General features: G+C 36.4%; 1 protein-coding gene across 5 annotated transcripts in view; it reads left to right on the forward strand.

Annotated features, from left to right (window-relative positions):
* CEP120 (centrosomal protein 120) overlaps positions 1-26258 on the forward strand; it is a 92453-nt gene that overhangs the window by 28150 nt on the left and 38045 nt on the right. For all 5 annotated transcript variants that reach the window (XM_057736569.1, XM_057736552.1, XM_057736562.1 and 2 more), the window contains 9 exons: positions 277-474; positions 2130-2357; positions 3329-3545; positions 4956-5133; positions 9697-9846; positions 14341-14523; positions 16256-16352; positions 16451-16594; positions 17934-18023. In XM_057736569.1, the coding sequence (XP_057592552.1) occupies positions 277-474; positions 2130-2357; positions 3329-3545; positions 4956-5133; positions 9697-9846; positions 14341-14523; positions 16256-16352; positions 16451-16594; positions 17934-18023 (1485 nt within the window). The remainder of the gene's footprint in view (positions 1-276; positions 475-2129; positions 2358-3328; positions 3546-4955; positions 5134-9696; positions 9847-14340; positions 14524-16255; positions 16353-16450; positions 16595-17933; positions 18024-26258) is intronic.

The raw sequence follows: 26258 nt of genomic DNA on the forward strand, positions 1-26258 counted from the left end.
GAACTTTTATGGGCTCTTCACTGACTAATTGAATGAAATGTAAACTTTAAAACAACATTAATTGTATAAAAATATTTTAGTCTCTTTGTGCTTGTCTAAGATAAACCTTTAAAAATTAAGCTAGTAATTTGGCATAGATTAGAAGTTTCAAGTTATTAATTTAAGGCTTGAAATAAAAAATAATTTTAGCAAATATTTTTGTAGTTTATCAGACATTTGTAAGCACATTTAGTAGTTTATAAGGTAATAATCTTATTTTTTTCCTTAAATGTTTAGTTAATTCCGTGTACCATGAAACTTCCAGAAAGACAGCCTGAGTTTTTCTTTTACTATTCTTTATTGGGAAATGATGTTACAAATGAACCCTTTAATGATTTGATCAACCCAAACTTTGAGCCAGAGAGAGCATCTGTTCGAATACGCAGCAGTATAGAAATTCTTCGTGTTTACCTGGCTCTTCAGTCCAAACTACAGGTAGGTATGGTAGAAAATTTTTTCTTATGAGATGATTTTTTAAACATTAAACAGGTACCTAAACTCTGTCTTATTTCTGAAGTGGGTATCATCTTTCTGCCACATCTTTTAATTTTTTAGGAATTATCCTGACTTGTAAAGTCATAGCATGGCAGTTACTTCAGAATTTTAGGAGATACACCTCCTTACTTAGTTACTGTGGAAAAAGGTAGATCAGTTATCAGTCATTTATAATAAAAAATTGTACCTGGAGTTTAAAGCTGTGGGCACCAGGCTGGTTTTATTGTTAGTGGAGATTATCTGTCACCACACAGATTACACTCTGGATTTCAGAATTTATACACCTTATTGCTATTAAGAGCAAAGAGATAAAACAACTTTCTGAAACCTTTTCTTGAAATCAGTAGTTTTGTAAACCAGTTTTAAACTGGACTTTATTTAAAAGTGAACCTTATCTAGTCCAGAATTACTTTTCTGTTTGTTGTGATTGATTTTAATGAGACTGAAATGGGTGGTGAAGTAGGGTGGGGTAGTCCTTTGTTTTTATAGTAAAATGATCATTCATTACACTTTGCTTGCGTTTTGCATGGGTATTGAAAGGAGGCATTAAGAAATTGTAGGGGAACTAAATTTTAAAGGTGGTTCTGCTAAATCCAAGGTATTTAGAAAGTTGAAGGTTATATAAAATGATGAAATGCAGGAAAAAAGCACTTTGAATTTTATCTTATATCTAACATACCATTCCTTACCAAAACTATTGACTTACTTATTAGTTTGATTCTCATGGACATTTAAGTCATAAAAATCCATTCTCTCCAGCCCATTAAAAACATCACACCTAATACGTTAAGGCTGTTATAGGTCATTGCTGATACTAGAATTAAAAATATTTTTATATAATGATTGCATATTATTCATATGAATACTAGGTTGCTGAGGCCCCAATGTAGTAAGGGAGAAGAATAGTTATGTAGCACATACCTGAAACAGCCTTTTTTTTTTTTTTTTTTGGTAGTTGCAAAGGGTGGTAATGTCGAAGTTTTGATAAGCTAGCAGTGATTAATGGTACATTCCACCACCCCAGAGGTATTCTCTTTTACCTTTTACTGTTAAGCACTCTGTTTTGTATATGAAGTTGGAAGAGCAAGAAAAAAGAGAAACATTCATAGTGTTTTATGGGTGAATAAAACAGAATTATTTGAGGTTCTTTAATTTCCAGATAGGACTGGATTCACTCACTTATTTTTTAACAACTGTGTTTAATGTTATAATGGAAATAGAAAAAGTGCTTGAAGAATTTGTTTTCTGTTTAAATTCATGTATTCATGATACAATTTGCATATGTAAGATAGCATAATAAAATATTAACCATAGCTCACCAAAGACACAGAAAAGAGAAGGTGATTACATAGGAGTATACAGTACTGAAAGGAAGAATGGAAAGAATAACTTCATTGTTGAGTTCTGGGTAAATTTTGTGCTTTATCGACAGTTTTAACAATCTGTGTGAGTATCTTGCTTAGTCACTGCAGGTCAGTAAGCTAACCTGCATTCTGTTTTCCTTCTGTGGATAATTTTATAACTTTGTTAAGTTTGTGTGTTTAGGATAAAGGAGAAAATATAAAGCCTGATTTTGATTTTCCCTTTCATATTAGATCCATCTTTGCTGTGGAGACCAGTCACTTGGAAGTACAGAAATACCCTTAACCGGATTACTAAAAAAGGGTAGTACAGAAATCAACCATCGCCCAGTCACAGTTGAGGGTGCTTTTACCCTTGACCCTCCTAACCGAGCCAAACAAAAGCTTGCACCTATTCCTGTGGAGCTAGCCCCCACTGTGGGAGTGTCTGTGGCTCTGCAGAGAGAAGGCACAGACGCCCAGGCAAGTAGTGACCCTCCTTCCTCTCCTCCAGCTTCTTTGACATCACTCATGATTGGTCACAAGAATTGAGCTTCAGAAGCATTACCCCACATAAGAAAGTGTTTATTGCTCTTAATTAGTGGCCTTCATTATATGATAACCTCCTCTCCAAAAAGACCCTTCTCAAAAGTGCTGTGGCTTCTGCCGTGCTTCTTAAGTGACACTGTCCAGAGCCTATCATTTCAGTCTTCTTGTCTAGTGGAAGCCATTCCCCACACCCCCGCCTCATGGTCAGTGACTGTGGCAGAAAAGGGACTCCTGTAGAAGAGAACATTTTTAGACCTAGCTTCTGGTAGTCTGCATTAATGGATCTTTTTTGGTTGACTCAACCTTAGCTAAGATAAGGTTCTTGGCTCAGTAGTGCTTTATAGTCCTCATACTGTCTGTAGGCAGTAGAGACATTTATTTGAAGATGTGTTTTTTGATTACATATAGCCCCAGAATCAACTTTAGTGTCCTGTTCTTTTAAAGAACTGATTTTTATGTAGGTTGTGAACTAAAGTGAGAGTTTAGAAAGACATATATATGTATTTTTAGAGGATGGTGGAGCAAAGGAAGAAAATTGTACTAGACCTCTGGGTTTTTTGTTTTTTGTTTGTTTTTTAGTAATACAGACCTCCTTTGTAATGCCTTGGTAGGAATAACCATTCCCAGGGATACCTATGCCTGACTTCTTTTATCGAATATCACTTCTTATGCATTAGGGTTGCATTTTGATACTGAGCTCTGGATATCATATTTCCTTCCTGTTCATCTTCCTTTTTCTGGTCCTAGATGCTATAAGAACATTTGCAAATTTTGAAGAAAAATAGACTAGGAGTATCCAAACTGGGAAAGGAAGCTAATATTTTTTAAAAACAACATCACGTTTTTTGCTTAATTATGAAGGAAAGTTCTTTGCAAATTATGCTTTATTTAAAAATTGTTTTTAGTCTTTAATTGAATTAAAGACCCAGAATGAACATGAACCACACCATTCAAAGAAGAGAGTTTTAACCCCTGTAAAGGAGAAGAGACATACTGGGCCAAAGTCACCAAGCGTGTCCCCTGTTCCACCTCACAACCAGTCACCTCCAACAAAAGATGATGCAACAGAAAGTGAAGTGGAAAGCTTACAGTATGATAAGGACACAAAACCCAATTCAAAGGGTAAGGTATTCTTTTCACAGATCCTTTATGTATAGATTTTTCAGCCATCTAATAAATGCTTGTGACAGTTTTCTTGAGTGCTAAGTAAAAATTGAGTTTTTTAAAGAGCCAATGTAAAAAAAAAAAGTCAGTTTAAAGTAACTGCAATTTATTTAACTGTCATAGTAGAATTTTCTAAAAAGAGAATTTTTCATTTACTTTCATACTAGAAATAGTAGCTTATTCAAAAGAAATAAAATAATATAGTTCTTTCAAATAGATTTTTAGCAAACTCTTCAATATCTCAAATTTATTGGAATTTTAGAGAAGAGATAGTAACTGCTTCTTATATAGTAAACTTAAAATAATCATTTTTGATCCTAAAGTTGAGACAGTCTGAGAAAGCATATTTATCTGCTATTATAAAAATTTTCCATCTGTTATGTAAGAATCTACAGTTATATTTGATAGTATAAGTTGTAAGAACAGTGGTGGATTAGGAGTTAGACGTTTAGGTGCAAGTTATAGGTCTGTCACTGAGTAGCTACAGGACTTGGGACATTCATTAAACATCTTTGGTGTATAATAAGATCAGAATAGATATCTCTATCTTTTTAAGTTTTAGGTTTTTTGTTTGTTTTTAATTTTTATTGGAGTATTGTTGATTTACAATGTTGTGTTAGTTTCAGGTATACAGTAAAGTGAATCAGTTATACATATATCCACTCTTTTAGATTCTTTTTGCATATAGGCCATTACAGAGTATTGAGTAGAGTTCCTGTGCTATACAGTAGGTCCTTATTATCTGTTTTATATATAGTAGTGTGTATGTGTCAATCCCAATCTCCCAGTTTATCCCTTCCCTCTGGTAGCCGTAAGTTTGTTTTCTACATCTGTGACTCTATTACTGTTTTGTAAGTCCATTTGTACCATTTTTTTAGATTCCACATGTAAATGATATCATATGATACTTGTCCTTCTCTGTCAAGTTTTAGTTTTTTGTTAGACTCTGTCATATGTGCCTAAAATAACCAAACTATTTTTTTAAAAGTGATGGAATTATATCTGCAGTAAGTCTCAAAATACAGCCCTTGAAATGATAAGTTATATTCACCTGCCTCTTAGAAATAAGTTAGTGCCTGCCAGGCTGCTATCATACATTACTGCATCGGTACTGTATGCTTTTATGTTTTGCAATATATGTTGAGGGTGAGAGTAAGCTCTTTTTTTACACAGTTCTACAGTGGGAATTAAAGCCTGCATAATGTTGGACAAGTCACTTTAAGAAGTTTATGCCTCAATTCGTATGTTTATAAAATCAAATAGTCTAGTCTGCTTGAAGGTAAATGAGATGATATCTCTAAGTTATCTGAATAACTTAAGAGAAATTGTTAGCAAGTGGAATTTTTTTTTTTTACATATTCATTTCAGCTATCGGTTCTTCTGTACCTGCTTTATTGGCCCAGCCAGTGACTACATCCATTGCTTCAGAAACAGCTTCAGGACAGAAGATTGCTGTTCCTGCAACATCACATCATTTTTGCTTTTCACTAGACTTAAGGAGTATCCATGATTTGGAAGTTGGTTTTCCAGTCAACTGTATATTAAGGTATGGTTTGATTTTGTTTCTAAGTATTATTTTCTGAGGAGAAATGCCTTTCCTCTGTTTGAGGTTTGCAGAGAAATGTCACCAAAGAAGTTATGACACTTGCTAAATCAGTAGACTAAAAGGGTGTAAGGCTATTATGTCCCAATGACTTTGAACTTAATTGAGGGTGGCATTGGTAGTATGAGAGGTGACAATCTTGCCTATTCTGATATAATAATTGTAAGTATTTATAATAATTTGTTAATGTTCCTTTATAAAATACAGTGATTCTTGAACTAAAAATGTATTGTTTCTGGGAAAGGTGCCATAGGTCAAAATAATGAAAGTATAGTATCTGATTTTCCTATAAAACTGTATTACGAGGGTGAGTCAAAAATTATGCACACTCTGGCTGTAGAATTTATTTTAATTAACTTTCAGGAAAGACAAATACTTTTTTGTTTTTTACATAATCTCCATGCTTTTCAATATACTTTGTCCATCTGTCAACAAGCTTTCATATTCCCTCATTAAAAAATGTTTCAGGCTGAGCTGTGAGCCACAAATGCACAGCTTTCTTCCCTTCTTCATCAGAAGTGAATCTTCGTCCTTGTAGGGCTGCTTTCAGGGGACCAAACAGGTGAAAGTCTGATGGAGCAAGATCAGGACTATAGGGAGGATGCTTTAACACCTCAAAACAAAGTTTTTGCAGAGTGTTGACAGTGTGGGCAGAAGTGTGCGGACATGCATTGTTATATAAGATCACAACGACATTGGATAGTAGTCCTCTGCATTTTATCTGAAATATGGGCTTCAGCAAAAACTTTTCAAAACCTGAGTCTGTCGTGGATTATTTCATAGGCAGAGCCATGGCTGATTTGCAAATGATTTGCCACATAATCCACTGTCACTTGTCTATTCACCAGAATCACTTCATGCATATGCTCAATGCTGTCATCAGCCGTGGACATGGCTAACACTTGTGCAACCTTCATTGAACCTCTCTATCCATTCATACACACTTCTCCACGACAAAACACTTTCTCCATACTGTGCACAAAGTCTTCAATAAATAATGGCACCAGGGACTTCCTAGGTGGCACAGTGGGTAAGAATCCGCCTGCCAATGCAGGGGACACAGGTTCAAACCCTGCCCCAGGAAGATACCACATGCCGTGGAGCAACTAAGCCTGTACGCCACAACTATTGAGCCTGCTCTCTAGAGCCCGTGAGCCACAACTGTTGAGCCCATATGCCACAACTACTGAAGCCCACACGCCTAGAGCCCGTGCTCTGCAACAAGAAAGGCCACCGCAGTGAGAAGCCCATGCACCACAACGAAGAGTAGCCCGCGCTCACTGCAACTAGAGAAAGCCCGTGTGCAGCATCAAAGACCCAACACAGCCAATAAAAGTAAATAAATAAATAAATAAATAAATAAATAAAATAATGGCACCAGGGTACACCCTTAGACCACAAAAAAGGAAATCACTGCACACTGCTCTTCTTTGGTGCATTTCACAAGTGGGGCATCCATTTTTGCTTGCATGGCAGTTATAAATGAACTGATGTAACATGTTCACACCTGCACAGCAGTGACTGGGGAGCCAGTAGCCTTGAACAGAAAGCACTGATAAGACAGTGGGGCCAAGAGAAGTTTTACTAGAACCAGAATGCAGATAATTTTTGACTCACTCACGTATAATAGGAGGTTATATTCCTAATATCTACCTTTTATATCTATGAATCTAAAAACCATACCTAATGAACTGGAAGTGGAATGTGTCCACACTGTTCAGTTTAGAGAATTGAAATACATATTTTAGTCAGTTGAATGGCTTTACATAGTAATGGCTTGTTTTTAATAATATTACATTTTCATAGACTTTTTGGCTGAGAAATATATTAAATGTAATATTATTATGTGTTTTAGTTTGGAGTCTTTAGGTCCTCATAAATTACTTTGTAGCAAACATTAGCATTTGTAATAAAATCTTTGGTCTTTATGTGATTAAAATGAGAAAATCAGAAAATCTTTCCATCATCTTGGATTGCCATTCCCAGGAATGTCAGCAACTGCTCATTGCTTCCTGCTGTTATTTGAGGCATATCTGCCTTTCAAATGCATAAATCAACTCCTACTTGTATCTCATTTTTTAGTTCTTTGATTCCTTATCAAGTTGTTTCCAAAGTCCTCTGAGCTTTGGTATGAATAATGGACAGAATCAAAGGGACCCAGCGCTGAGTGTGATGGTGAAGTCATAGAATGGAAATCTGTCCTCACAGCTTAAGTTCTACATCTTAGCTCATGTTAGAGGCTAAGAATCATGACTGAATTGTTGTTTTTATTTAAAAATTGAAAGCCAGAAAAGGTTTTCTCCTATAGACATAGCTTTTCTCACAGGGCTTATATAAGAAAGAACTATTTGTTTTTTTCTTTGCTGTTGCTGGAGAAACTGATCTTAGGGACTTAGAGATGATGTTGGCCAGAAGCACAGGAATGATCTAAAATTGGATGCTGGGCTTCCCTGGTGGCACAGTGGTTAAGAATCCATCTGCCAATGCAGAGGACATGGATTCAAGCCCTGGTCTGGGAAGATCCCACATGCTGAGGAGCAACTAAGCCGGTGGGCCACAACTACTTGAGCCTGTTCTGTAGAGCCTGAGAGCCACAACTGTTGAGCCCACACACTGCAACTACTGAAGCTTGCAAGCCTAGAGCCCATGCTTTGCAGCAAGAGGGAAGCCACAGCAATAAGAAGCCTGTGAACTGCAATGAAGAGTAGCCCCCGCTCTCTGCAGCTACAGAAAGCACGTGCACAGCAATGAGGACCCAATGCAGCCAATAAGTAAAAAATAAAATAAATTTAAAAAAATATGGGACCCTCAGTTAAAAATATTTTTTTAATAAGAAATAAAACAAAATTGGATGCTGTGAGTAGGAAGCCTTGAACAAGCCCACTTAGAAAGCACATATTAGTTTTTTTATTCCTGCTTGCCATAGGGCCATTTGTTTAATCATTAAGTGCCTACAATATGCCAATAGTTTGCGCAGCATTAGGGCATGGGGCATATAAACAGAGAACTCAACTTATTGAAGAAGACAGATTCAGAAATATGTCAATACATGAAGGAGGCTGTAGTTCACTTGACAAAGAAAAGGGGAATGAATATTCTACCCCAAGGAAATAGTTATGATCCACTTAATATTCTATAGAAATCACTTGATGATAAGGACTGCTGCTTCTGTCTTTGATTCATTTTAAGGCAGTTTTTTAAACGTTGGGCATTTTTTGTTTGATGCTCTGCATTGATATGAAACTGTAGTGTGTAATTGTCTAATGGAATTTGTGAGATAACACTGATATTAGGAAAAGTTTGTATTTGCTTTTTTTTTTCCTTTTAAATCATTACATCTGTAGTAGGGGGTTAAATTTTTAGGGGATGAACTCTCTGAGATGACCTAAATTCAGTTTACGTAATTGTGTAGGAATTGAGTGTTTGCACAGGATTCTTCTTGTAGGAAAAGCAATTTCCTCTAGTAGAGTTTAAATTCTAGTTTTATTAACAACAAATTATAAATGAAATTTAAGTGAGCATTACAATGTCTTTATATTTGGCTTTACATACAAAAGAAGTTCAGCAGTAGTCAGACATTGTATTTAATCTGGTGTGACTTATGTTGAAAGAAATAGTGTTATATCACTCTTTGATTCATTTGTAGTATATTTGAGTTGCTTTCATGGTTGATTAGTTCATAGACAGAATGCTATGAAGGTGGGTCAAAACTTATCCACACGCTGGCTGTAGAGTTTATAGAAGTTTTAATATAACCAGAGTGCAGATGGTTTTTGACTCACCCGTATATGGATGCATCCTTTGGAGTTGACTAAGGGTTTTTTTACCTCATAAAAAATCAGGACATTATTATTATTAAGAAAAATAAGTTTAGAAATTAAATTTAGCAAGCATTTCTTGACAGTTTACTATATGACAAAAACTGTTTGATCCTGGGAGTGCAAAGATGAAAAAGATAAGACCCATGCCCTCAAGGAACCCTTTTTTTCCCCCACATTTAAGTTTTATTATTTTTTTCATAAACATATTTTTGTGTGAATTTAATGTGTACAACATGTTAACTTGCTACATTTATATACCTCAAGGAACTCTTAAATGGCAGGTCTTTGTTTAGTGGAGTAATTTTCACTTCTAAACCTTTGTCTTATTTGGGATGTGTCAAAATAACTATCTCTTCCTTATTTGGTATATTGCCTTCAAAATACCAGTATTCTCCTCATTTCCCAGAGGATCATTGGAAGATGACTTGTAATGCAACTTTGGAAACTAGTGCTATGCAGATAATGCATTTTCTCTATAATTTCTGTGATTTTTATATCAACACTGAAAATATTTGTATAATTTTGAAGTTGGTGATAGGAGTAAAACCATAATATATTTGTACCATTTATTTGTCTATTAAAAAATGTTTATTTGCTCATAATATTCATATTACACTTACTTTTTTTTAAACTGACTGTAAATCTCATCTGTAAACTGTAGGATTTTGTTTTTCTTAAATTCTAGGTATTCATATCCTTTCTTTGGAAGTGCAGCTCCTATTATGACTAATCCTCCCGTAGAAGTTCGGAAAAACATGGAAGTTTTTCTTCCCCAGTCTTACTGTGCATTTGATTTTGCAACTATGCCTCATCAGCTGCAGGATACCTTCCTAAGGTAATGTATACATGGTGTGTATGATATTTTCTCAAATCAACTCTTGAAAATTTGTATCTTATTAACAAGAGGAATTCCTATATTTTTAAATCTATGGCAGCTTATGCATTTGAGAATCTAGAAACAAACTTAAAATCTGTGACACTTGTGCTTCCACTATAAAGTTTTATGTGGTTTTGAGGCTCTTTTCACATTTTCTTGTTTGCCTGAATTGAGATGTTAGAACTTACTTAAAACAATATATGAACCCATATATATACTGTCTACAAGAGACTCACTTCAGACCTAGGGACACATACAGACTGAAAGTGAGGGGATGGAAAAAGATATTCCATGCAAATGGAAATCAAAAGTAAGCTGGAGTAGCAATACTCATATCAGATAAAATAGACTTTAAAGACTATTACAAGAGACAAGAAAGGACATTACATAAAGATCAAGAGATCCATTCAAGAGGAGATAACAATTATAAATACTATGCACCCAATATAGGAGCACCTCAATACATAGGGCAAATGCTAACAACTACAAAAGAGGAAATTGACAGTAACACAATAATAGTGGGAGACTTTAACACCCCACTTACACCAATGGACAGATCATCCACACAGAAAATTGATAAGTAAACACAAGCTTTAAATGACACAATAAATCAGCTTGAGTTAATAGATACCAATGGGACATTATTTCCAAAAATAGCAGATTACATGTTCTTCTCAAGTGCACATGGAACATTCTCCAGGATAGATCACATTTTGGGTCATAAATCAAGCCTTAGTAAATTCAAGAAAATTGAAATCGTATCAAGCATCTTTTCTGATCACAATGCTATGAGATTAGAAATCAGTTACAGGAAAATGTAAAAAACACAAACACATGGAGGCTAAACAATACGCTATGAAATAAACAAGAGATCACTGAAGAAATTAAAGAGGAAATTGAAAAATACCTAGAGACAAATGACAACAAAAACACGAGGATCCAAAACCAATGGGATGCAGCAAAGGCAGTTCTAAAAGGGAAGTTTATAGCAATACAATCCTACCTTAAGATACAAAAAAAAAATCCCAAATAAACAATCTAACCTTACACTAAAGAAACTAGAGAAAGAAGAACAAGCAAAACCCAAAGTTAGTAGATTGAGAGAAATCATAAAGATCAGAGCAGAAATAAATGAAATAAATACAAACAAAGAAAACAGTAGCAAACATCAATAAAACTAAAAGCTGGTTCTTTGAGAAGATAAATAAAATTGATAAACCTCTAGCAAGATTCATCAAGAAAACGAGGGAGAGGACTCAAATCAATAAAATTAGAAATGAAACAGGAGAAGTTACAATGGACACGACAGAAATAAAAAGCACCATGAGAGACTACTACAAGCAACTATATGCCAATAAAAGTCCAGGGCCCGATGGATTCACAGGTGAATTTTATCAAACATTTAGAGAAGAGCTAACACCCATCCTTCTCAAGCTCTTCCAAAAAAATTGCAGAGGAAGGAACACTCCCAAACTCATTCTATGAGGCCACCATCACCCTCACACCAAAACCAGACAAAGATACTACAAAGGAAGAAAATGACAGACCAATATCACTGATGAATTTAGATGCAAAAATCCTCAGCAACATACTAGCCAACAGAATCCAAGAACACATTAAAAGGATCATACACCATGACCAAGTGGGGTTTATCCCTGGGATGCAAGGATTCTTCAATATACACAAATTAATCAATGTGATACACCATATTAATAAACTGAAGGATAAAAACCACATGATCATCTCAATAGATGCAGAAAAAGCTTTTGACAAAATTCAACACCCATTTATGATTAAAAACTCCCCAGAAAGTGGGCATAGAGGGAACTTACCTCAACATAATAAAGGCCATATATGACAAACCCACAGCAAACATCATTCTCAGTGGTGAAAAACTGAAAGCATTCCCTCTAAGATCTGGAACGAGACAAGGGTGTCCACTCTCACCACTACTATTCAACGTAGTTTTGGAAGTCTTTGCCACAGCAATCAGAGAAGAAAAAGAAAAGGAATCCAAATTGGAAAAGAAGTAAAATTGTCACTGTTCACAGATGACATGATATTATACAGGCAAAATCCTAAAGATGCCACCAGAAACTACTAGAGCTAATCAATGAATTTGGTAAAGTTACAGGATACAAAATCAACACACAGAAATCTCTTGCATTTCTGTACACCAACAATGAAAGATCAGAAAGAGAAATTAAGGAAACAATCCCATTCACCATTGCAACAAAAAGAATAAAATACCTAGGAATAAACCTAACCAAGGAGGTAAAAGACCTGTACTCAGAAAACTATAAGACACTAATGAAAGAAATCAGAGACGACACAGACAGATGGAGGGACATACCATGTTCTTGGATTGGAAGAATCAACATTGTGAAAATGACTTACTACCAAAAGCAATTTACAGATTCAGTGCAATCCCGATCAAATTACCAATGGCATTTTTCACAGAACTAGAACAAGAAATTTTACAATTTGTATGGAAACGCAAAAGACCCTGAATAGCCAAAGCAATCTGAAGAAGGAAAGACAGAGCTGGAGGAATCCGGCTTCCTGACTTCAGGCTATACTACAAGGCTACAGTGATCAAGACAGTATGGTACTGGCACAAAAACAGAAATATAGATCAATGGAACAGGGTAGAAAGCCCAGAGATAAACTACCATCAACTAATCTATGACAAAGGAGGCAAGGATATACAATGGAGAAAAGGCAGCCTCTTCAATAAGTGGTGCTGGGAAGATTGGTCAGCTACATGTAAAAGAATGAAATTAGAACACTCTTTAACACCATACACAAAATTAAACTCCATATGGATTAAAGACCTAAATGTAAGGCCAGATAGTATAAAACTCCTAGAGGAAAACATAGGAAGAACACTCTTCAACATAAATCACAGCAAGATCTTTTTTGATCCACCCCCTAGAGTAATGGAAATAAGAGCAAAAATGAGTGGGACCTAATGAAACTTCAAAGCTTCTGCACAGCAAAGGAAACTATAAGCAAGATGAAGATTAGAAATTTTCTCCTCAGAATGGGAGAAAATATTTGCAAACGAGTCAACAGACAAAGGATTAATCTCCAAAATATATAAACAGTTCATCCAGCTCTATCAAAAAACAAACAACCCAAGCAAAAAATGGGCAGAAGACCTAAATAGGCATTTCTCCAAAGACGACGTATGGATGGCCAAGAGGCACGTGAAAAGCTGCTCAACATCCCTAATTTTTAGAGAAATGCAAATCAAAACTACAATGAGGTATCACCTCACACTGGTTAGAATGGGCATCATCAGAAAATCTGCAAACAGTAAATGCTGGAGAGGATGTGGAGAAAAGGGGTCCCTCTTGCACTGTTGGTAGGAATGTAAATTGATACAGCCACTATGGAGAACAGTATGGAGGTTCCTTGCAAAACTAAAAATAGAACTACCATGTGACCCAGCAACCCCACTGCTGGGCATATACCCAGAGAACTCCATAATTGAAAAAGACACATACACTTCAGTGTTCATTGCAGCACTATTTACAATAGGCAGGTCATGGAAGCAACCTAAATGTCCATCAACAGATGAATGGATAAAGAAGACATGGTAAGTATGTACAATGGAATATTACTCAGCTGTAGAAAGCAATGAAACTGGGACATTTGTAGAGACATGGATAGACTTAGAGACTGTCATACAGAGTGACGTGAGTCAGAAAGAGAAAAACAAATATTGTATATTAACACATATATGTGGAATCTAGAAAAATGGTACAAATCAACCGGTTTGCAAGGCAGAAAGAGAGACACAGATGTAGAGAACAAGTGGACAGCAAGTGGGGAAAGCGGGGAGGATTGGGGGGGTGTGAATTGGGAAATTGGGATACCAAATAGTACACTCTAAATATATGCAGTTAACTGTATCTCAATAAAAGTTCTTAAAAAAAACAAAACAATATATGAATAATGAAGGAGCTGTGAAAAGTAATCTTTTTCCTAATATATGTGAAGATAAATAGAAATCGTTTAGTTTTTTATTATTGATTCACTTAATGACTCTAATGCATTATTTCCTTTTTCTGTTTTTTCATCCATATAAAATGGCATTGTTGATCAAGCTATCTGAAATGGATTTGTGCAGAAAAGTGACATGTGAAATGTCTTTTTATTTTCTCAGAGTATCACAACTCAAGAATTTTAAAAGAAAGAATGAAGAGTAACTAAACATTATGTAACTATTTGTGGGAATGGTATGTTTGAAGGGTTTTCTTTTTTGCACAGGAAGAGGTGTAAAAAAAAAGTGTAATAGTATTTTCTATTTGTTACCTGTGGAATTGAGCCTTTACGTTCCAGGTAACAAAAACATCTTTGACTACATTAAAGGAATTCAAAAATTTTAGAACAGAAAAGCCTTAGTTCTTTGTTAGGTATGAGAACATGTTTTTCTTTTCCTTTCAGGATTCCATTGCTGGTTGAATTATGGCACAAGGATAAAATGAGTAAAGATTTGCTTCTGGGAATTGCCAGAATCCAGCTTTCTAACATCTTGTCTTCGGAAAAAACTCGCTTTTTAGGTTCTAACGGTGAACAGTGTTGGCGACAAACTTTCAGTGAAAGTGTGCCTTTTATAGCAGCACAAGGGTAATGCATTTCCTTTAGTTGGTCTTGGCTTTGCTTTTTATTCTCTTTAGCTAGCTACAACCTCATCCTTTCATGTCATTTTCTTCTGATCTTTTTCCTTTGACCAAGGGGTGGAGGGGCATTTCCCAATTTGCTCTTTAGCTTTCTGATACCTACCTCACAGAGTGAATCTGTGCTCCTATAATACTGTAATACTCAAAGTGTTGAGTAAGTATTTCTCTCCCCTCTCTTTAGACTGATAATTTTAAGTTCAGGATTTTTTTTTTTTTAATAATTCAAGGTCAAATTTATAATGCATTTTTACATTATTTTGAATTTTTCTACTTGAAAAATATTTAAACTTTGCTACAGTTGGAGAATGTTACAAATGTGACACTTTAAAAAAAAATGAGTATTCTTTTTTTGCCCTGAAATTCATTGCCACAGTGAAAAACTAGAGTTCACATATTTTAGACAAAACCATTTAACAAATGTTATATTTTTATATGTAACAATAGAAATTTAAATTGGTTTTAACCTTATATATCACATTCCTTTATTTTTAAAGCATAGTAAGAATGTATAAGAAAATCAGGCCCAGTAAAAAGCTGAGATATAGAAGTATTATTGGAATTTTTTCCCTTACCTTTCCTCGTCCATGCCACTTCCAGTGAGCGAAGGGTTTAGTAAACCTTATTGACTTGGAGTTCTGGGAACAGGTTTTTAGAGAATCAGTTATTCTGGTTAACTGAAAATTCTTTTAAAAATCAGCATTCTTTTCTCTTATTGTAAGTATAATATAATGAATAATCATTACTTGTTGGAAGTTATTTTAATGCTTATTGCTTTGAATATTAACTTTTACTGCCCTGCTCTGTACACAGAAGTTTTAAGAGATTTACCTAAGTGAAAACTTGATATGATAGTGCCTCATTTTACTTTATTCATTTGTTCTAAAATCTGAGATTAGAAGAAAATGTAAAAGTTGACAGAGAGTTCTAATTGTGTGGGATCCATTCATTAAAGTTTCATTTGATGTAAACAAAGCCACTTTTTTTTTGTTGCCAAAATTTTATTTTCTTCTAACATTTTGTCCTTTTATTTAATGATAAATGCTACATGCAGGTTCTGTGATATAGAGAGGTATTCATTATGATAAATATAACATAATTATACTACTTTTTGGATTTAATCCTGAAGCAGTGCTCATATCCAGTAAAAGATTTATGAACAAGTGTGTTCATTCCAGGAAAAGTAGAAACAGAGTTCAGAATAATCTGTATATAATTGAGTAGGGGAATTAAGTTTTTAAAATTTTACTGTAGAAATTCAATAGTATGTTTTATAGGCATTAGAAATTACATTTTTTAATGAATGCTTGTCATTGCACAGGAGAAAATACTCCTATATAAGTGGGGGAGAAAAGGACAAAACTGTGATTTTAATGTGCATGAGTACATGTGTATCTACATATCTAAAAAAGAGCAGAAGGAAATGAAATTTTAGCAGTGATTGTGATCAGTGAGATTTAAAATTTCTCTTTTATACTTCACAGTTTTTTCAAAATGATAACTGTTGTAGGTCATTTTGTAGTGAATATAGGTAAGTACTTCATACTGTGTTTGTGACCACATAAAATCAGATTTATAGAAGGTCTTGAAGTTTGTAGAAGCTGCTACACTTCCAGCAGCCAGTGTCAGATGCAAGGCATGCTGCCTACTGAATGCTAAAATATTTCTGATTTCATTTGTAGGTCAAATAACAGGATAGTCGATCTTTCTTACACAGTGACTTTAGAAGATTACGGACTAGTGAAAATGCATGAGATTTTTGTCTCTGATTCATCTCAGGTACATGTCATTGAATATTATGAAATTATTCTTTAAAATGGACCTAATGTGTATATGTGTGTGTGTGTTTCAATCTGCTTTTTTCATTCATATCTTAGGGTTTATCTGCTGTACAGCAGAAGCCAGCTTCTGTTCCTCCAGCACCAGAAATCCAGACAGAGCCTCGTGAAACCTTAGAATACAAAGCAGCACTTGAGCTGGAAATGTGGAAGGAGATGCAAGAAGACATTTTTGAAAATCAGGTTGCTTTTTAAATGTTACTTAAAAAGTACTTTTGTCTATTCAGTATATTTTTCCTTCACCATAGTAGGCTTTTCTCTCTTTTCCATGGGTACCCTGTCTAGTCCCTTTGAATTCAAGAATGCCTTACTCTTTAAAAAAATGAATTAAAAAATACTGAAAATGTAATAGCTTCATAGAAGCCACTCAGAAGGACTCTCCTGAACTTGCTCTGTGATTTGTGGGCAAAATTAGCGCTGAAGGTGAGAATTCAGAGGTTAAGAACTTGAAGGTTCTTTTTATTTATTTATTTTTTAATCTTTAATGGAGTATAATTGCTTTACAGTATTGTCAGTTTCTGCTGTACAACAAAGTGAATCAGCCACACGTATACTTATATCCCCATATTCCCTCCCTCCCGAGCCTCCCTCCCAAGCTCCCTATCCCACCTCTCCACTCCAGGTCTTCACAAAGCATCAAGTGGATCTCCTTGTGCTCTGTAGTAGCTTCCTACTAGCCATCTATTTTACATTTGGTAGTGTATATATGTCAATGCTACTCTCTCACTATGTCCCAGCTTACCCTCCCCCCGGTGTCCTCAAGTCCGTTCTCTATGTTTGCATCTCTATTCCTACCCTACCACTAGGTTCATCAGTACCATTTTTCTAGATTCCATATATATGTGTTAGCATACGGTATTTGTTTTTCTCTTTCTGATTTACTTTACTCTGTATGACAGACTCTAGGTCCATCCACCTCACTACGAATAGCTCAATTTCATTCCTGTTTATGGCTGAGTAATATTCCATTGTATATATGTGCCACATGTTCTTTATCCATTCATCTGTCGATGGACATTTAGGTTGCTTCCATGTCCTGGCTATTGTAAATAGTGCTGCAGTGAACATTGGGCTGCGTGTGTCTTTTTGAATTATGGTTTTCTCTGGGTATACGCCCAGTAGTGGGATTGCTGGGTCATGTGGTAGTTCTATCTTTTTAGTTTTTCAAGGAACTTCGAACCTCCATACTGTTTTCCATAGTGGCTGTATCAGTGTACATTCCCACCAACAGTGCAAGAGGGTTCCCTTTTCTCTAAGATCTCATTTAGCATACCCTTCTGGAAACTGGAATCATCAGTTGTTAAAGAAGAGAGGTAGAAAACAGCTTACTATTACCTTTATACTGTCCTGAATTATACTCATATGGGCATCTCAGGCATCCTCTGTTTTATTTTAAATAAAATAGACTGTCTGAAAGAAATGTATCAGTGCTCTGTGTTAATTATTTCACTGAAAACAACTGGTTTGTTTATTTGATATATTTAGGGTTTCTTTTTTTACTTTATTTTTCTTACTTTGGCAGCTAAAGCAGAAAGAACTGGCTCATATGCAAGCTCTTGCAGAAGAATGGAAGAAAAGGGACCGAGAGAGAGAATCACTAGTAAAGAAAAAGGTAATGACTTGTATTAAAAATTGCAGGAGGAAAGAAAGGATATTAATGATAGTATCTTTTATATACATTAAAGAAAATCTCTGGGATGAATAATTAATTATAGTGGTTATGTATTGGCCTGGATAGAGTGAATGAATGGGTCAGGGATAGGAAGAAGGGTTTTCACTGTAAGGTGTTTTGTACTCCTTAGATTTTGAACCCTGCAACTTGTTTAAACAGTAAATAAATATAAGCTCATCTCTATATTTAAAAAGAAAAAAGAACACTTAAGTATATATAAATATTACATTATAATCTATTAGTTAATAAAAAGCACCAAAAATTTTTAAGTTGGTTTAAAAGATTGAATCATGAAATATTATAAATCACATCTTTTAAAATGATAACATGAGACCACCTGATCTTATTCCAGAAAGCCAAAATTTAATATTTACCTACTTATACTCAAGTTATTGAGTAAAACAACCCTGAAAATTAGACTTGTCTCAGATATTCCAAATTTAAGTCTTTAAAAATACTCTCATATTAGTGGTTAATGAAATGTCTATAAGTGGGAGAAGACAGTGGCAGGGTAGTTTGCTATACTAGATCAAGAGACAGGACAGGGTATAGACTAGAAAATTCTTTAAAATTTTTTCAAGTCTGACTTTCAGCCATTTACTGGTACATTTAACTATTGATGTTCTTGTGTTTAAATCTACTGTCTTACTCTTGGTTTTCAATGTATGTCACATTTTTTGTCCTTTTCTCTCTTTTCCTGCTTTCTTTTGTATTCAATGAATTTTTTTTTATGATTCCATTTTATTTCTGCAGTTGTCTTATTAGCAATATCTCTTTTATTGTTTTATGTTTTAGTGATTGCTCTAGGGCTTACAATATGCATCTTTAACTTATCCCAGTATACCTTCAGATGGTACAGCACATTTAGCTTTTAAAACAGGTTAATCTTTGAAAAGCCATTTTTTTTCATGTGATTGATGAGTTTTTCAATGTTGATGCTTATAATGTATATAGAAGCAAAATATATGATGATGATAACACAAAGTATGAAAATGAGGAAATGGGTAAACACTGTTGTAAAGTTCTCATACTATTTCACTAGTTTAAGCAATCACGATCTCTTTCCTAGATTACTACATTTACTTCTTTTTTTATTTTATTTTATTTTTTTTATTTTTTATTTTTGGCCGTGCTGTGTGGCATGCAGGATCTTCCCCAACCAGGGATTGAACCTGTGCCCCCTGCATTGGGAGCACAGAGTCTTACATTTACTTCTTAACTTGATATCCCGCCCTCCATTCCTGACTCCTGTAGATTGCTATACCCATATCAGCCGAGAGCAGAGGAAGTCAGATTATGTACTCCTCTGCTTAAAACCCATCATACGCCTCATCACATTTAGAATAAAACTCAAAGTTCTTACTGGGACCTACAAGGCCTTATGTGATCTGTCCCCTTGCTTCCTCTGTGACCTCATCCTCTGTCCGCCTTCTATTCACACAGTCTGTTCTAACCATCTTGGCCTCTTCGTATTTCCTCAAACATGCTAAGCCACCTCTCTCCTCAGGATCTATAGAGTGCTTTTCTTTTTATTTATTTATTTATTTATTTATTTATTTATTTTTTGGGGGGGAACACCAGGTTCAATCATCCATTTTTATACACATATCCCCATCTTCCCTCCCTTCCTTGACGCCCCCCCCCAAACCCCCCCCACCCTCCCCGCCCCAGTCCTCAAAGGCATCTTCCATCCTCGAGTTGTACTCCCTTTGTTATACAACAACTTCCCACTGACTATTTTACAGTTGGTAGTATATATATGTCTGTGTTACTCTCTCGCTTCGTCTCAGTTTCCCCTTCACCCCCCGCCCCCTCCCATACCTCGAGTTCTCCAGTCCATTCTCTGTATCTGCATCCTTGTTCTGGTCACTGAGTCCAACAGTACCATTTTTAGATTCCGTATATGTGAGTTAGCATACAATATTTGTCCTTCTCTTTCTGACTTACTTCACTCTGTATGACAGACTGTAGTTCTATCCACCTGATTACATATAGCTCCATCTCATCCCTTTTTATAGCTGAGTAATATTCCATTGTATATATATGCCACATCTTCTGTATCCATTCATTTGTTGATGGGCATTTAGGTTGCTTCCATGTCCTGGCTATTGTAAAGAGTGCTGCAATAAACATTATGGTACAAGTTTCTTTTGGGATTATGGTTTTCTTTGGGTATATGCCCAGGAGTGGGATGACTGGATCATATGGTAGTTCTATGTGTAGTTTTTTAAGGAACCTCCAAATTGTTTTCCATAGTGGCTGTACCAATTTATAGTCCCACCAACAGTGCAGGAGAGTTCCTTTTTCTCCACACCCTCTCCAACATTTGTGGTTTCCAGACTTTGTGATGATGGCCATTCTGACTGGTGTGAGGTGATACCTCATTGTGGCTTTGACTTGCATTTCTCTGATGATGAGTGATGTTGAGCATCTTTTCATGTGTTTGTTGGCCATCTGTATGTCTTCTTTGGAGAAATGTCTATTTAGGTCTTCCGCCCATTTGTGGATTGGGTTATTTGCTTTTTTGGTGTTAAGCTTCATGAGCTGCTTGTATATTTTGGAGGTTAATCCTTTGTCCGTTGTTTCATAGGCAATTATTTTTTCCCACTCTGAGGGTTGCCTTTTAGTCTTGTTTATGGTTTCTTTTGCTGTGCAAAAGCTTTTAAGTTTCATGAGGTCCCATTCATTTATTCTTGATTTTATTTCCATGATTCTAGGAGGTGGGTCAAAAAGGATCTTGCTTTGATGGATGTCATATAGTGTTCTGCCTATGTTTTCCTCTAGGAGTTTGATAGTGTCTGGCCTTACATGTAGGTCTTTAATCCATTTGGAGTTTACTTTTGTGTATGGTGTTAGGAAGTGTTCTAATTTCATTCTTTTGCATGTTGCTGCCCAGTTCTCCCAGCACCACTTATGGAAGAGGCTGTCTTTTTTCCATTGTATATTCTTGCCTCCTTTGTCAAAGATAAGGTGCCCATATGTGTTTGGGCTTACTTCTGAGTTCTCTATTGTATTCCATTGATCTTCCTTTCTATTTTTGTGCCAGTACCATACTGTCTTGATCACTATGGCCTTGTAGTATAGTTTGAAGTCAGGAAGCCTGATTCCACCAACTCCATTTTTCCTTCTCAAGATTGCTTTGGCTATTCGGGGTCTTTTGCGTTTCCATACAAATCGTAAGATTTCTTGCTCTAGTTCTGTGAAAAATGCCATTGGTAATTTGATCGGGATTGCATTGAATCTGTAAATTGCTTTGGGTAGTACAGACATTTTCACGATGTTGATTCTTCCAGTCCAGGAACATGGTATGTCCCTCCATCTGTTTGTGTCGTCTTTGATTTCTTTCATCAATGTCTTAAAGTTTTCTGCATACAGATCTTTTGCCTCCTTAGGCAGGTTTATTCCTAGGTATTTTATTCTTTTGGTTGCAATGGTGAATGGGAGAGTTTCCTTAATTTCTCTTTCTGCTCTTCCATTGTTAGTGTATAGGAATGCAAGAGATTTCTGTGCATTCATTTTGTATCCTGCTACTTTACTAAACTCATCAATGAGTGCTAGCAGTTTTCTGGTAGAGTCTTTCGGGTTTTCTATATATAATATCATGTCATCTGCAAAGAGTGACAATTTTACTTCTTCTTTTCCAATTTGGATTCCTTTGATTCCTTTTTCTTCTCTGATTGCTGTGGCTAAAACTTCCAAAACTATGTTGAATAATAGTGGTGAGAGTGGACACCCTTGTCTTGTTCCTGTTTTTAGGGAGAATTCTTCCAGTTTTTCTCCATTGAGAACAATGTTGGCTTTTGGTTTTGCATATATGGCTTTTATTATGTTGAGGTAATTTCCTTCTATGCCCATTTTCTGGAGAGCTTTTATCATAAATGGATGTTGAACTTTGTCAAAAGCTTTTTCTGCATCTATTGAAATGATCATATGGTTTTTATCCTTCAATTTGTTGATATGATGTATCACATTGATTGATTTGCGTATATTGAAGAATCCTTGCATCCCAGGGATAAACCCCACTTGATCATGGTGTATGATTTTTTTAATGCGCTGTTGCAGTCTGTTAGCTAGTATTTTGTTGAGGATTTTTGCATCTATATTCATCAGTGATATTGGTCTATAGTTTTCTTTTTTTGTGACATCTTTGCCTGGTTTTGGTATCAGGGTGATGGTAGCCTCGTAGAATGAGTTTGGGAGTGCTCCTCCTTCTGCAATATTTTGGAAGAGTTTGAGAAGGATAGGTGTTAACTCTTCTCGAAATGTTTGATAGAATTCGCCTGTGAACCCATCTGGTCCTGGGCTTTTGTGTGTTGGGAGATTTTTAATCACTGCCTCAATTTCCGTACTTGTGATTGGTCTGTTCATGGTTTCTATTTCTTCCTGGTTCAGTCTTGGAAGATTGTATTTTTCTAAGAATGTATCCATTTCTTCCAGGTTATCCAATTGATTGGCATATAGTTGCTTTTAGTAGTCTCTCATGATGTTTTGTATTTCTGAGGTGTCCGTTGTTACTTCTCCTTTTTCATTTCTAATTCTGTTGATTTGCATCTTCTCCCTTTTTTTCTTGATGAGTCTGGCTAATGGTTTATCCATTTTGTTAATCTTCTCAAAGAACCAGCTTTTAGTTTTATTTATTTTTCTTATGGTTTCTTTCCTTTCTTTTTCATTTATTTCTGCTCTGATCTTTATGATTTCTTTTCTTCTGCTCACTTTAGGGTTTCTTTGTTCTTCTTTCTCTAGTTGTTTGAGGTGTAAGGTTAGGTTGTTTATTCGATCATTTTCTTGTTTCTTAAGGTAGGACTGTATTGCTATAAACTTCCCCCTTAGAACTGCTTTTGCTGCATCCCATAGGTTTTGGGTTGTTGTGTTTTTGTTGTCATTTGTTTCTAGATATTTTTTGATTTCCTCTTTGATTTCTTTAGTGATTCCTTGGTTGTTTAAGAGTGAATTGTTTAGCCTCCATGTGTTTGTCTTTTTTGCAGTTTTTTTCCTGTAATTGATATCTAGTCTCATGGCGTTGTGGTCTGAGAAGATGCTTGATATGATTTCAATTTTCTTGAATTTGCTGAGGTTTGATTTGTGACCCAAGATGTGATCTATCCTGGAAAATGTTCCGTGTGCACTTGAGAAGAAAGTGTAGTCTGTCGTTTTTGGATGGAATGTCCTATAAATATCAATGAAGTCGAGATGGTCTAATGTGTCATTTAAAGCTTGTGTGTCTTTATTTATTTTCTGTTTGGATGATCTGTCCATTGATGTAAGTGGGGTGTTCAAGTCTCCCACTATAATTGTGTTCCTGTCGATGTCCCCTTTTATAGCTGTTAGCATTTGCCTTATGTATTGAGGTGCTCCTATATTGGGGGCATAGATATTTACCATTGTGATATGTTCTTGGATGGATCCCTTGATCATTATGTAGTGTCCTTCCTTGTCTCTTTTAATAGTCTTTACTTTCAAGTCTAATTTGTCTGATATGAGTATTGCTACTCCAGCTCTCTTTTGACTTCCATTTGCATGGAATATCTTTTTCCATCCCTTTACTTTCAGTCTATATGTATCCCTTGGTCTGAAGTGTGTTTCTTGTAGGCAGCATATAGAAGGGTCTTGTTTTTGTATCCATTCAGCCAGTCTGTGTCTTTTGGTTGGAGCATTTAATCCATTGACATTTAAAGTGATTATTGACATGTGTGTTCCAATTACCATTTTCTTAATTGTTTTGAGTTTGTATTTGTAGGTGTTTTCCTTTTCTTGTGTGTCCTACTTAGAGAAGTTCCTTTAGCACTTGTTGTAAGGCTGGTTTGGTGGTGCTGAATTCTCTTCACTTTTGCTTGTCTGGAAAGCTTTTGATTTCTCCCTCAAATCTGAATGAGATTCTTGCTGGGTAGAGTATTCTTGGCTGTAGGTTTCTCTCTTTCAGGACTTTCAGTATATCCTGCCATTCCCTTCTGGCCTGCAGAGTTTCTGCAGAAAGGTCAGCTGTTATCCTGATGGGTTTTCCCTTATATGTTGTTTGTTGCTTTTCTCTTGCTGCTTTTAATATTTTTTCTTTGTGTTTAATTGTTGTTAGTTTGATTAATATGTGTCTCGGTGTATTTCTCCTTGGGTTTATTCTGTATGGGACTCTCTGTGCTTCTTGGACTTGGTTCATTATTTCCTTTCCCATGTTGGGGAAATTTTCCACTATAACCTCTTCAAATATTTTCTCAGACCCTTTCTTGTTTTCTTCTTCTTCTGGGATGCCTATAATTCGAATGTTGGTACGCTTAATGTTATCAGTGAGGTCTCTGAGACTGTCTTCTAATCTTTTTATTATTTTTTCTTTTTCCTGCTCTGTGGCAGTTATTTCCCCCATTCTATCTTCCAACTCACTTATTCGTTCTTCTGCCTCAGTCATTCTGCTGGTTATAGCATCTAGAGTATTTTTAATTTCAGTTATCTTGTTATCCATTGCTGTTTGTTTTTCTGAGTTCTTATGGACTGTTTCTTGTACTTTCTCTATTTTGTTATCGAGATTTTGTATCATTTTTACTATCATTACTCTAAATTCCTTTTCAGGCATTTTTCCTATTTCCTCCTCATTTATTTGGTCTTGTGGGTTTTTTTCTTGCTCGTTTGCCTGCATGGTGTTTCTTTGTTTCTTCATGGTTGTCCAAACTTTTGGGGTTGCTTGTCCTTGGGTTTTTTTGCGTTATTCTGTGACCAGCAGAGGTTCCTTTATTGTTCGTCTGTAAGCGTCGGTGTGTGGGGAGGTAGAGGGTACAACAGTGGCTCCTTCTCCTGGGAGGGAGTGAGCAGTGGCGCACTGATGTCTCAGTCAGGCTTGGAGGTGCCTGTTGCAGAGGGCGCCGGTGGCTCAGGCGTAAACAGAAAGTCTTAGAGTTGGGCCTCTCTCGGGGTTTTTTTCTTTTCTTTTTTTTTTTTTTTTTTTTTCTCTCGGCAGCCTCCCTGCTGCTGGCGTTGCAAGGGGTTTTAATCTAGCCCCACCCGAGTGCCTGAGGGTACTTGTTATCCCTGAGCGCCTTAGGTGGCCCGCAGGGCATCTCTCCACTGCCTGTTGCAGAGGCGCGGAAAGAGAGAGAGAGGCTATGCACGTGGCTCCTCCCAGCCGCCAGTGAGCCTGCAGCCTCCAGCCGCCATCATGGCCTGGCAGCTCTCAGGAACGGGCACTCCTCTCCGCGGGCCTCCTCCCTCCTGTCCTCTCGGTCCGTCACCCTACCGGCAACAATGTTTCCCACACTGAACCAGCTCTCCTGCTCCCACACTCCCGCTCCTGGACCCTCCGTTCAGCCGCGGATCGATGTCTCGGTCCGGGAACGCTGAGCTGCGCTGCGGACCCTCCGAATGTTTCTCACTCCCTCCCGTCTGCCACAGCTCCGCCGCTTCACCCTCTTTGAGCCCTCGTAGATGCCTCCCTACCGGCTATGTCGGGCTCCCCGCAGTCCCATCCGGTGTCCGAGGCCGTCTGCTGGTGTTCAGCTGGTTCTCTGTGAGAATTACTGCGTCCTTCCGTGCGTTCCCAATGCATCTGTGGGGAGGGATGCACTCCACGTCTCTCTACTTTGCCGCCATCTTTTCTGGAATCTAGAGTGCTTTTCTTTCAGAGATACTTTCTGATTTCTGCTCAGAGTAATCTGAGCAAGGCTGCCTCTGACCACTGTATCCAAAATAGTGCTCTCTTCTGCTGCCCCCAGGCTTTATTTTCTTCATAGCATTTGCCTACTATTAAGTTAAACATCTGCTTCTTTGTTTATAGTTTGTCTTCCCTCAGAGTATAGGTTCCAGGTGACTTTGTTTTGCCTAGCTTCTGCTCGGTATACAATACATATTTGTGTAAATTAAAAGGAGACTGATTTCAGGTTTTATACAGTTTTGAGTTTGAGATTTATGGGGGCTATTGGCATGTTCAGCAGGTATTTGGATTTACAGATCTGCAGCTCTAGAAGGGGTTTGACTTTGTCATATGAATTTGGGAGTTCTTCATATCTGTGATGGTATGTAGATAAGATCACTCAAGGAGGTCATGTAGTTTGAGAGAAGACATCCTGAGACAGAACTCTGGGAACACAGATGTTTGGGTTGCCAGAGGAAGAACATATGGTTTGAATACTCCTTCACTGCCCTGTTTACCTGTCTTTCTGTAAGGCTTTTTCACAGGTGGCACTCAAGAAATTG

The sequence above is a fragment of the Hippopotamus amphibius genome, chromosome 1 (assembly GCF_030028045.1).
Source record: "Hippopotamus amphibius kiboko isolate mHipAmp2 chromosome 1, mHipAmp2.hap2, whole genome shotgun sequence".
Lineage (NCBI taxonomy): Eukaryota > Metazoa > Chordata > Mammalia > Artiodactyla > Hippopotamidae > Hippopotamus > Hippopotamus amphibius.